This window comes from Ascaphus truei, chromosome 5 (assembly GCF_040206685.1).
Source record: "Ascaphus truei isolate aAscTru1 chromosome 5, aAscTru1.hap1, whole genome shotgun sequence".
NCBI lineage: Eukaryota > Metazoa > Chordata > Amphibia > Anura > Ascaphidae > Ascaphus > Ascaphus truei.
Window position 1 is genome coordinate 244,377,811 of NC_134487.1, and position 13,364 is coordinate 244,391,174.

General features: G+C 40.7%; 1 protein-coding gene across 2 annotated transcripts in view; it reads left to right on the forward strand.

The window, feature by feature from the left end:
* The window catches only part of LOC142495853 (rho GTPase-activating protein 7-like), a 405,729-nt gene that overhangs the window by 244,880 nt on the left and 147,485 nt on the right, over positions 1-13,364 (forward strand). Inside the window, exon 1 of one of the 2 annotated variants that reach the window (XM_075601885.1) lies at positions 2,896-3,303. The exons of the other annotated variant lie outside the window; for it this stretch is intronic. Within the exon in view, the coding sequence (XP_075458000.1) occupies positions 3,108-3,303 (196 nt within the window). The 5' untranslated portion in view covers positions 2,896-3,107. Of the gene's footprint in view, positions 1-2,895; positions 3,304-13,364 lie in introns of those variants that run through there. 2 annotated transcript variants of the gene reach the window in all.

Consider the following 13,364-nt stretch of genomic DNA (forward strand, 5'->3'; position numbering starts at 1 on the left):
TACACATATACCAAAAATAAGGTATGTAGCGGTGCTAAGGGACAAAATATATAGCAACACAAAAAGACAGAAAGTCCTAAACAAAGCACTGAAATCCAAAAAATGCACAAAGATAAACAAAAAAGAATAAGAAACAATTAATTAATCATATTATATATATATATACATTGATACATAGTTAAGAGCTCCATCGCATAGGCCTTGATACCCACGATTGGGTGGCCTCAGTAATAGACACTGATATACACCCGTGAAGCATTTAGAGGGGCATGTTGTATTAATGTGTTATGTGAATGTAAGTAGTGATTCTTCTGTAAAGGCTGATAAGGTACCAGAGTGTCCATTGCTACTCACTTTATGAATATGATTAAACTATAAACCCTATCTTAGTCTGTCTCCTGTTGTCTGACCTATGGCCACGTGTGGAACATCACATAGAGAAAGAGGACTCAGGCCCCCACCTCAGCAGCAGTATTAGTCTGCGGCAAAATAAGAAGGGTAACGTTTGTGTGTGTATGTATGTAATGTCTGCCCTCAAAGTTTATTATGTTGCCTACCAATTGGTTTAAGACTAGCTGATTTACATTAGATCAAAAGTACTTTTCAGGAACGATCCTCAAGATACATTGTCCGATTACTCAATAAAAGTATTTGTTTTAAATCTACTACTTTGGCCTGGATTTACTAAGCTCCAATAAATCAGGTCAAGTGATGTGACATTACCTAAAAGAGAAATGTAATTTATTTTACCCTAAATGAACACTTTATTTACTAAGGGAGGAGCTCCAGTTGTAGAGATATGTTAGTACAGGGGAGAGCAATCTTTCTCCGCTGCCGGCTGTCACCGCGGCGTCATGGCGATGCGTCTTCAGAAGCCGTCTAAGCAAAGGTAAGTAAAGTTTACGGAGGCTATCGCCGCTTCCCTGGCATTTCATTTACTGTAAGTGAATTTGGGAAGCGCGCCCACGCCCCCAAGAATCTCAGGGGGCGCTCCCCCAAGTTTGCGCACCCCTGTGCTAGTGGACAGTTACAGTGGTGCACTGCTACGTATCTGTGGCCTAGAAAAGAAGTGGTTGTGGGTTCTAGTCCTGTTTGGTCTGACACCAACACACAATTCCAGTCACTAGGTGAATTAGGCTTATCAACTTAATATAGTTCTAATAGAAATCCTTTCCGGAAGTGTGGGATGTGACTTATTTAAATATACTTTGCATAGCCATTAGCATATCTCCCAGGGTACCTCTGGTGTGCTCCTGTTTCAGCACAGGCATTTCTCCCTAATTTATTTGGTGGGAGGTTTGAGGGGATATATACACGCGCATACACACGCATACACACGCATACACACGCATACACACGCATACACACGCATACACACGCATACACACGCATACACACGCATAAGGTGACCAGGGGGATCCTGATGACAAAGAGACAGCACACCGCAGCATGTGAGAAAACAAAGTGTATTATCAACACAGGGCAGCCAACGTTTCGGTCCTCGCAGAGAGACCTTCCTCAGGGCAGTATATATATATATATATATACACACACACAACTGGAGACTCTACTAAGTTGAACTCCACCAACGCAGAAACTATATTTCATGTATACAAATCCGACTTTGGATTTTTAAGAATCCAGACATTGAAATCCGACTGGATGGGATCCAATAACAGATTCCAAAGTGTCTGCTCAGATTTTTACTGACAGTAAAAATACCAAATCTGCCTTTTTAAGAATAATCCACGGTGCGGCTCAAATGAACTGGTCAATCCGCCTCAGAATCGGATTTCGGTGGAAAATGCGCTCATCTCTAGACAGATACTCATCCTATAATTATATTTAAAGAGAAAGGCAAACAAAAAACCCAGTAAAACATTATCCAGTGATGTCTCATAAGAGGAAAACAAAATTCCTTCCTGACTCCAGTAATGGCAATCAGATTTCTCACTGGATCAGCATCCCCATGTTTACTTATTTATTATATTGCTGTATAACTTTCCATTCTAAAAAGATGTCCAACCTTTTTTTTTTAAGGTATTTATTGTATCTTCCATCACAGTCTCCATGAGTAATGAATTCCTGCCCTTACTATACAGAACCCTTTCCTTTGTTGCTGGCAAAATATCCTTTGCTCCAACCTAAGGCTGCGTCGCCGCTAGCGCTGAGCGGGCAGCGCTTACAGAAGTGACATGCATATATATATATATGCAAGTCCCTGCTCACGCGATGCGCGCGCGGGTATGCGCGTGCGCACACGCTCACCGACGCTCGGCGCTTAGGTAAATAAAAGAGAGCTCTCCAAGCATGAGTGCACTCAGCGCCAGCGGGGACAAAGCCTAAAGGGATTGCCCTGTGTCTTTGTATAATGTGTGAGGCCCCTTCTCACGCTCCCAAGTGGGGACCCTTGACAGCTCTGGTTCTATTATATTAAACAGTGTTACTAATAAGGGACTTTAGAGAGGATCCCTAGCAGTGATCCAGGGGAAGTTGGCATGTGATACAACAAGGAAATACAGTACTCCACAACTGTTGCTTGTGTAGCCCCATTGCTAAAACCAGACCCTTTTAGCATGCAGGCTAGGGCAGCACTCTAGCAGTGTAGTGGTTAATCTCCTTACACTTGGTCCTGCATGTGAGTTGGCTCTTAGCTAGGCTACAATGTTGCAGCTTCCTGGCTCATGAGGCATGACTCAGAGCTAGGAAGATTCTAGTAGCTCATGTGAGCAGTGAGGTGATGAGTGCAACACTTTGTTTTGCCCAGAGATTTGGGAAGGAAAGGTTCACACCCCCAGGGTATATTCATTGGAGAACCGCCATTTGGATTAGGTGCATTCTGGGGTCCTGAGTGAAGAGAGGCCTGAGAAGGTGAGCTGGGTTAAGTGGGGCCCCGTTGTGCCAGAGTATAGACCCCAGGGAAGGCAAGCAGAGCAGCAAGCCATATCATCAGGCAGGAGAATAAAGGGGAAGACTTTCTCCTTGCATGGAGCATAGAGGAGGGAGATTCCTAACCGTGGGGTCCTGGAGCTAGGAGACCAAGAGTAGCTACCCTAACGTGGGAGAGGGGGAAGACTAAAACCTGTCCTGATTGTTGCTGTTTTTTCATGCTGATCCTGCTGACAATAAATCGCAACCAGTTTGCAAAGTCCCTGGCAGTCTGTGATAAGTTACTGATCTACAAGTTCCTGCAAGGGGTCACCCCTGCCTCTGACAGCCCTTGCGCACCCTATTCTGTGAAAGAGAATATCTACTCTCCAAGCTCCCTGCCCTGTGGATGCCCAGACTCCTGGATACCTGCAGGTGAGCACCATGAACAACATATCCCCCTTCTATCTTCCTTAGGAGGGGGTGGGGGGGAGGGTGTTACACTTGTTATTAAAAACAACCCCCCCTGCCATCTCCCCACGTTCGTTGGTGTTCTATCCCTCATGGATGTCGTCCCCCTGTCTTCAGTCCCTGAGTCTGCGGTGCGCATACTGGGGGGCGCTCCCCCTTGGGGGGGGCGCAAGATTGTTTTTGGGGGGCGCGGGCAGCGAAACCTTGTGTGCGCGGGCAGACAGCAAAACATGCTGTGCGCTGGTGGCCAGGCGGGCTGGCGGCTGTGCACGGGCTGGCTACTGTGCACGGACGGCTGAGAAGCTGTGTGTGGGCGGGTGGGCGGCCGAAGAAGCTGTGCTGCGCCGAACGTGAGGGTGTGTGCGTGCGGGGGCTGCGGCGGTATGGCGGTGCAAGAGGGATGGTTCCGAAGAGGCCAGCACGCAAACTACTGCAGGGGTGGAGCACGCCCCAGCGCTGTGACATCACCGCCCCTCCTTCCGGTGTCTGCCCTGCTCTGGTCCTGCTCTCCTCCGCTGGCAACCTGATTCCCTGCAATCCGAGCACAGCTGACAAGTGAAAGGGGAGGCTGCCACAATATGAATGTACAAAAGTAGTAAAAACACAACAACATTGAAACATTGAAAACGTAAATAAATAAATAATACATAAGGTGGCGATTATACAGCAGAACTGCAGGGCGTGCGCGCACATCTGTGACATCACATTGGCGACGTCGCAGAGCAACACAAGCACATGCTACAGATTGGACGGCCGCGTCATGTGACATGGCAGTTGCAACCAGAAAACAAATTTTGAAAACACTTCAACTGTCGCCCGCATTGCAGTAGCAAGTGGCGTGACTGTTGCGGTTGGTATAAGCATTTTCAGTGTATGCACATTTTTCTTTATAATCGCATCCTATATACCGTATAGATTCTATACGGTATATAGCTTGTTACGGGAGACCAGGCAATTTACACCTTTACATTGAGCAAAACAAGTTAATGAAACTATATACCGTTTAATAAAGGTTTTTTTCATGTGATTTTGATTACATCAGGCAGCGGGGGCCCGAGAAATTTCATGGATGAAAAGGGGGGGCTCGGCATAAAATGTTTGCTCACCCCTGCCTCAGTGACTGACTTATACGATTTTTGTAAGCACTACGACTAGGAATATTCAGTAAGTTGAGCTCCCTATGTGAAAAAATGAATGTGACTGTACTGTAATGCTTAACAACTTTCTCTACCCTTTTCCCCTTCTGTACCCCAATTTTTAATAAAAAAACCTATGTTTAAAAAAATAAATAAAGTTTTTTTAATTCAAATGCTTTATTGCTTTATAGACCCACAAATATCATTACAAGTAGTATATAGATTGAACACGTGGCTAATACTTCAGTACATGTATTACTTACAAACTTACAGTTCCTCATCATTTTCAAGGATAATTGATTTATTTTAGATCGGTCTTACTACCTCTCTGTTTTCAATTATAAATATTATGTATACATAGCTTTAATGAAGTCTGAAAAGAGTACAACTACTTTGCTAACATGTGCCGTGCAAAAACAAAGGAGGATAATGCTCATAGTACAGGAAAGCAATTGTAACCCTCCTTACCCAGCTCTAAAAGGAGGTCACATCAGATTAGTTATGTACAATGGCAATGCTCAGTCTCAGGCCATTATAGGGTGCTGGGTGGGGTGGATGAAAGTATGGGAAAAGACGGGAGCCAGGAATTTTATCAAACAAAAAGGTGCTTGTGACAAACAGTATTACTCTGGACTTCATCGCTTGGAAGACCCTTCTACTATTCAGGGGAGGTACATGACTTAAAGCTGCAGACCATGCAATAGCCTACATGTATTTTTTTTTTATAAATCAGTTCTGTACTATGAGAAAATACTTGTAATATTTTTTTTAAAAACAACTCTGAATTACATTTTTTATGTATTATAATGTAACAGACCTTTTTTTTCTATAGCAACCATTTACAAAGTCACAGATACTGAGTTAATACTCATCTGCATCCATTTAGTGAACCGCTGAGCCGAATCTTCGCCGATCGATCAAAAGAGAACGGATTGATCGGCAATTTAGCTAATTACTTATCATTGTGTGGATTGTATAGATGCACATATTAAAAGGGGAAAAAAATGTCAGCTAGGACTGCTGCTTTAAGTACCCGTTGAAAAGGATGTATGGAAACAGCTTGAAGGGAAATTAGAATGCAATAAGAACATACTCAATGGGCAAGTTCAATGTGAGTACAAGTTGCAGTAACGGCAACCCTATGGGGACAGTGGTGGTCAGCCTGCGGGTGGAGCAACCCTAAGAGACCAGGACAATTGGCAGCTCTCTGCCACAAACTTATGTTTCCTGTTCTTTTAACAGGTGCTAGTTTTGAAGGGGTATATTACTAACTGGAAAACAACAAAGGATGACAGGACACCTCTTATTACATATTACAGAACACGGAAACCTATGTATAGGACTCACTGTGAGAACTCCAGTCAGAACTTTGAAGAACTTGCTTCTAGAACATAAGTGACGGCTATATATACCCTTACATTGACATCATAGATCACATAATGGGGAGGGGAGGAGAGTAACCTGAGTGAACCCACACAGTTAACCCCTTAAGCAATAAACGCTTTACTTGTAGTCCACCAAGAGAGGGCTACAGAATTCAAAAAATATTTTGTATAGATACAATGATATCCTACTGTATATGTGTATCTTAGGGAAATGGGCAATAGCACTTATCTGCACTTTTTTCTTTGCGCTGAAAGGGAAAAAATTATGAAAGGCTGTTAAATTGTGAAGGAGACAAGGGTGACATTGAATATGGTTAGAAATCATAAATCATCAACAGAAATAAGACATAGTATGTAATTAAACATCCCCACACACAAATATGCCAAAATATTTAAAGCAATCAAAAACAGCAAAAAGCAAACATCATGGGTTTACAAACACAGATGTTCACATATTTCAATTGGATGTTGCCTGTGTAATTCATATAGCTTTTGGGTGACTCGCAATGAACCACAGAGCTATCCCTAGAGAGGAAATTATAAAGTTGGAAAATATAAATAGAGGGTTTGACAGCCCATCGGAAATGCCACTACGGATATTGCATAGCTGGACCAAGTTCTGACCATTCTTGGAGAAAAAATAGATTTTTTTTTCCACAGCTGACCACTGAAAAGCTGGGAAACCAAACCCCCCCATTGGGAATGTTTAATAGACATGGGTAACTGGCCTATAAGTCAAAATGAAAATGTGTTCTTTCTCTTGCGGAAGTATTCTAAATGAGCTTTCCTGGCAAGCATTACAGTTCAATTTGATACAGTGTGAAATATACATATACATATACAGTGTGTGTCTGTGTGTCTGTGTGTCTGTGTGTCTGTGTGTCTGTGTGTCTGTGTGTCTGTGTGTCTGTGTGTCTGTGTGTCTGTGTGTGTGTTACGCATTTGGACACCTCATAAGATATCGTAACCGCAATTTGCATGATGGCTCCTGAGATCAAGGAACAGTTTGGATACAATTGGATTCCATTTTGAGTTAAGATGGCGGATTGAAACTTTCAAAACTGTACTGATTTTAACCAAATTCAGCAGGATTGTTTTGTGTGTGTGTTTCATGGTCTTGGAGCTATGACTCTGACAGTCAGACACAAAGGCTCTTATTACCATACATATATACACTTATACACAGACACACTATACACACAGCCAGATATAAATACATATATATTTAATTTAAAAAAAGTTTGTTAAAGTATAGTTGAGGTATGTAAGAAAATCATTCAAAAGTCTGGAAATATCTAAGTTAAGGTGACATGCAACCATAACTCCCGCCCCCCCACCCCCCCAACATTGTAGATGAGAAAGATACATACAAATGAATTAAAATACAACAGAAATGGCTTTGCGAACATGAAATTCTTACTCCAAAAAACAATTGTTGATTTAAATCAACATACAAATACAACAAAATTTGGCTGGAGAAGTTAGAACATACAGTACATGTCAATCGACACAGTCATGGATATAAAGGAGGCAGTTCAATAACCCACTGAGTTTCTTAACTCAATCGCATCTTCTGGCATGCCACCAGATAACGTCATGCTTAAAATTGGCTCACCTATCATACTTCTGTAAAATGTACAGTAGATGCTCCATGACTATGTAATGGAACTCTACTCAAAGTGAAAATTATTTTGCCTAATATCATCAACGCCACTATTTTAACAGGCTGTGCTAAGGGAGAAGACATATTCTTACCAAGAATCCCACTCATCCTACCGACATTCCCTTAGAATTCACACAACTTCCATTTTCAGTGAAGCTTGCCTTTATAATGTCAATTAATAAATCTCAAGGACAATCACTTAAAGTAGATGGACTGAATTTTAAAAAAAAATCAATGCTTTGTACATGGTCAGCTTTATGTTGGATGCTCCATAGTGGGAACTGGAAAAAATGTGTATGTTTTTACGCCTGACGTTAAAAATAAATAAATATATATATATATATATATATTTATATATATACACATATATATATATATACACACACATATATATATATATATATATATATATATACACACACATATATATATATATATTTATATATATTTATATATATTTATTTATATATATATATATATATATATATATATATATATATATTTATATATATATATATATATATATATATTTATATATATATATATATATATATAGTTAACCCAACAGCATTAGAATAAAAATAGATTTGAAAAAAATGTTTTGTTAAGAAAAATTAATTATCCATTTATAAATCTCTATATTTTTTCGTTTCTTCGAATTCCCGAGCAATGCCATGTACTTTCAGCTAGTAACCTGCAGTATAAGGCTGCGTCCATAGAAGGGCAGACCGCGCTGATGCGTCTACTAAAGGCAGTGATCGCGTCTATACAGTGTGTAGGCACGTGTGGAAGCGGGAGGGGGCGCGCGATGCGCGTGAAATCAGTCAAAACTGATTTTTTGCGTGATCGGGCGGTCACGTGAGCGGTTCGCCCAATGAGGCCCACCCATAAACACGCCCCCGGACGGCACGCGAACGAAGGCCAGGGAAAGCAGCCGCTTTCCCTCAGCCTCCGCACTCCTCCTCCTGTCTATGGACGCAGCCTAAGTCAGAGGTGTACCGCCAGAACCATGCAGAGCGCTGGGGTGCAGTCACTAATAAACTGATAGAACCAGGGGCAGTCTCTGATGTTGTTACACATGAATAGGATCGCTGGTATGTGTTCACTAGACACCAGGCTAGCAAAGAGGGACTTCAGGAAAGGATTGCAGACAAAGTCCACCTTAACCAAAAAGGGGATTTATTGAACAGGGTGCAAACAGTTCATTTCACTAGGTCAGTCTAGTCTGGGGTTTGGCTGTCCAAAGGCATAGTCCTGGAATGTTTGAGGGTATATCACCCGTGTGATTGGAACATATATTATACAGCAAACAAAAATACCACTTGTGGGTACATTCAAGTGTCTCAGATAGGTCTGCAACCCTTTCTTTCCCCGTTATCGCTTGGCATGCAATGCTTCCACTGCAGCCAGGGATTCTGGGTAATGACATGTATTTTGGAACTTTTAAAGTTGATTAGCATAATATGTAAGAGTGATAGTACCATAGAAAAGACATTAAAATGACAGGACTACCATAAACTGTTTAAATCCAGTGTGAAAAAAATCCTTCAGTTATAATTATTTTTTAAGTGTTTAAATGTTCACTCTTTATTTTTACTGGCTCTCCACAGGATATTGACTTTTATAATGAAAATTGTTTGTACTATTCGTTTGCTTAACAGGGAATCTTACAGAACCAAAGAATGTGTACTTTGCATGCCATAGGTATTGACTCTCGCTAAATCTTCCTTTTTCACCTTCCCTATTATCTTACATACCACAAACTCTCAAGTCATTTGAAAAATGTAAGCATGTAGAATCTAATCAGACCAACAACAAAACAGTAGTCATGTCCTTGAAAACATGGTTATTGTTCGAAATCTCTTTTGAAATCCAGTGTAAGCCACTTAGCAAGGCAGTTCTTTACATAGTGTATAATTACGTTGGATTTGATAAGAGGGTCAAAGATCAAACCGTGGCTACTGTTTCTTTCTCTATTATGACATTCTTACATTGTTTGCATCTTTGGTCTGACTAGTAGTTTTTAGACCTCTTCTGTAATATCTTTTCAATGGCCAGACCTTTATTCATGTCAGTAATCTTCTTTCAGCTTTCTTCAAAGCAAATACCCATGTACCCTGCCAACAAAAAAAGAGTGTTGCTATGTTTCCTTGACTCTTCCCTTTATTCGGATTATATACTTTTTCATGAGATCTTCCATTATTTGATTATGTTTAAGCAGCGATACACCCCACCCCCCTCCCAAATGAAGTTATCATATAATCTGACAGTTTATGTTCTGTTGATCTATTTCATACTGGGTTTTTTTTTCTAAATGTTTCTTTTTGCTGAGATTTTAACCTGTGTATTATTTCACTGGCATCAGCTGTTAATGATTGTGAAAGGCAGCAACCATTAGAATTTCTGGAACTAGTATCTCTGGGCGTTCAACTACAGAATTTAAAAAGGGCGGATTGGCCTAAAACAAAAGTAAAAGGACTTTTGCATTGGAAAAAAGAAAGGAGACATTTATTTTGCTGTTCGGTAAACTAGATTGTTGCTTTAAATGAAAAATCCATTCAGACATATCAAAATATATTGCAGTTGCAATTACATAAATACCAAACATTGGTCCAGATTCATCAAGTGCCGGTACTGTTAAGTGTACCCGATACAGCGTTAATTCCGATCGACTTGAAGGGGTGATAACGTCAGATGGACTGCCCTAATCATACCGGTGCTCAATTAATCTGGGACCTTGCTCTTCGCTATGCTAAATCTAGGGACGGGTTGCTTAGAATTCAGATACAAAATTACGCAATGTCCTTACTTAAACATAAATCACCTATTGCTCAGTGAAAACAAATTTCAAGAATGGTTATGTATTTATGATAGTGCAACGAGTAATAAGAATTTCTTAGAATTTTTTTTTAACATCCATCCACTTTGCTGGCAGTGGGTCCTGCAATGATTTAGGTAGCAAAGTATTGTTTGTCCTTCTGACAGCAATGATTTAATGCCAGTTCATGACTCATTTTATGGTAAAATACATCTTGTGCTTCACTCACGGAATACAGCTTCCCTCATAAAACACTTCCGTGGAATATAGATGTACTTGAGAGAGCCTGTTTTAACAGCTACAAAATACCAACCTGATCATGAAGTCATACCTTTTATAATGATCTGCTACTAGGAATTCCACCACTCTCCTCAGAATAAAAGCCAAGTTCAGATTTCTGTTTAAACCTTTGCCACAGCTAAACTTGCTCCAATAACTAGAGATGAGCGATCCAGTCCAAATCAGTTTCCCGGATTACTGAGACCAAATCCGCCCCCCTCCCCTCACCCCTCCCCCCTCCCCCCCCCCCCCGCCACCAAAATCCATCTGCGGACGGATTTTTAAGAGAGATATATTCCCCACCGTGGATTAATCCATGTCCGGATTTTTAACAATGCACCCACGGATTTCGGATTGCTCTCTAAAATAAAAATCTGAAACTGCGGATTGGCCTTTATTCAGAGGTTTAATTATAGAGGGTTAGCATTTAGTAATCCCACTCGCTCCCACTTATTTTAACCCTTGAGTCCCGGACGATTGGCAGTACCTGAGTGTTCGCAGGAAGGTTCCAATTACGTGAACAGAAATGGAGGGTACACATTCACCGTTATATTGGTGCACTGAATGCAATCTCCTCCTGGCAAATTAGCTTCCATGGAGTTCAGGGTATGTCATGAGGTGCTCAAAGGGTTAAAGTTGCACAAAGGTAAGAGCCCAGAGCCTCCTTCTTAATTACTTATGTAGCCCCCCTTTGGGGACTAATAGATAGTATAAGGGGTTAACAGCCTTAATGGGTTAACTGTGTGGGCTCACTCAGGTTACTCCCCTCCCCATCGTGTGATGCAGGATGACTATGCAGAAAGGGATTGCCACTACTGGGTATGTCTTGTGACCAGTGATGTCACTATAGGGAGATAGAAGGGAATATATAGCTCCGCCCAATGTTCTAGAAACCAGTTCCTCAGAGTTCAGACTGAAGCATTACCATGAGTCCTGTAAATAGGTTTGTGTGTATAGTTATGTGTAGTAAGGATGTCCTGTCACCGTTTGTTGTTTTCAGTTAAGGAACATGCCATGTATAGTTAGTGCCTATAGTAATGACCCAAGATTGTTCTCATTGGAGAAGAGGAATAAGAATGTGCTCAGCAGGGAGTTCTCAGAGTAGTAGCTCCGGAGCATAAATCGGATCCATAAATCGGATCGGCCCCTTCAGAATGGTCTAAGTAAACTACTGATCCAATTTACATGGACGAGGTAGGCAGTACACAGAGTGACAGGATATTGATTCCTGAAGACAGTGTATTCCCGCCAGAGACCAACTTCAGATAGGGAACTATTTGACACTACGCAGGAGATTGATCTAACTATTACTAAGGGAAACAAGCATAAGTACCTCACAAACGTAGAAGTGAGATCTACCAACAGAAGAAGCACAGAGTAGACATATTGCGTATAGTGTAGTAGCCATTATTGATCATTATGAATATTCAATATAATGAGTTTCATGGTGGACTTGTTGGGGACTTGAGCATTGTAGCTTTGTCAGGAACCTAAATCATAGAACTGTTCAATAAGTGAATAACATCTGACTGTGTTCCAGTATTTCTCAAAATGTTCCTACACTGAGGTCAGAGAAAAGCTTAACTTTGAGTTTCATTTTTTAACATTTTCTTTAAGTGTGAATGAATTGTGAGGAGCTCTTTTTGTCCTGCCAAAATGTATTTCTTTGTTCTCATCAAATCCGTTTTGTGAAAGAAACTAAACAAAACCCTTGGATACAAGGTTATGGTTATTTATTTACTCTGTTCTTTTGGAAAGGAGATTAAAAGGAATGTTTTGTGATTTTTGTAATCTTAAGACTATGCTGATTTCCACTTGTTATATAACTTGGCTTTAATAAAAACTCAAACTAATTGCCACTGTCTGATTATTTATATGCATTGCTACATTATTACTAATCATAGTTTAAAAGGGCCTATTTGTCCTAAGACCAAAGTGTATTAATGGCAGTATCATGTTTAAAGGACTCCATCTGGGTGATTAACGTATTTTTTTACCAAAATCTGACACGCCTACGTATTTTAATAAATTTTACAACAAACACCACTTATGAGCACATTTACATCTAACAGGTCTACAAACCTGCCTTTCCCCATTATCCCTTAGCATACAATGCTTCCACTGCAGCCAGGGATTCTGGGTAATGACATGCAAATGAGCACTCGCACTGTGTCACTCGTTGCTTTTCGCCCATTTTAACATGGATCCCTACAAGCTTATGCCTGCCGCATTACACAGTGTTTTCAGCACAGCCTGGGTAATCATTTTTAACGTTGGTTTGTAAACTTGATGAGTTAACACTTGGGAGAAGTTTGATTTTCTCTGGCTACACCCTTTTCTGGGCTGTCACATTATATATGTTCAACAAGGGATTGCACAGCCTGAGATACCTTCTTCCCTCCCACTCTTATCTTTTTTTGGTTCTCTGATAAGGACAGGGAGCGCCTAGAGTTAAGGAAACACTTAAGAAATGCAATAACTAATTCATTTCCAGAGAAACAAAATAAGTCCAATATTTGCTTGTTGCATGACTAGATTATCTTTAGGAAGACAATTAGATTGCTAAATTGTTTACAAAAGTTTTTTTTTTACCAGCCACATGGGACTGCACCTTTTAACTCATGTGCCACATAAGAGCCTTAAACCCTTTTGATGGCTTTGAATTGCAAGTCCTTCTGGCTTTACAGGGTTTAATGGTGGAGTTAAAGCATCAGGCCCAACCTCTTTTGGGAGGAATAAAGGTT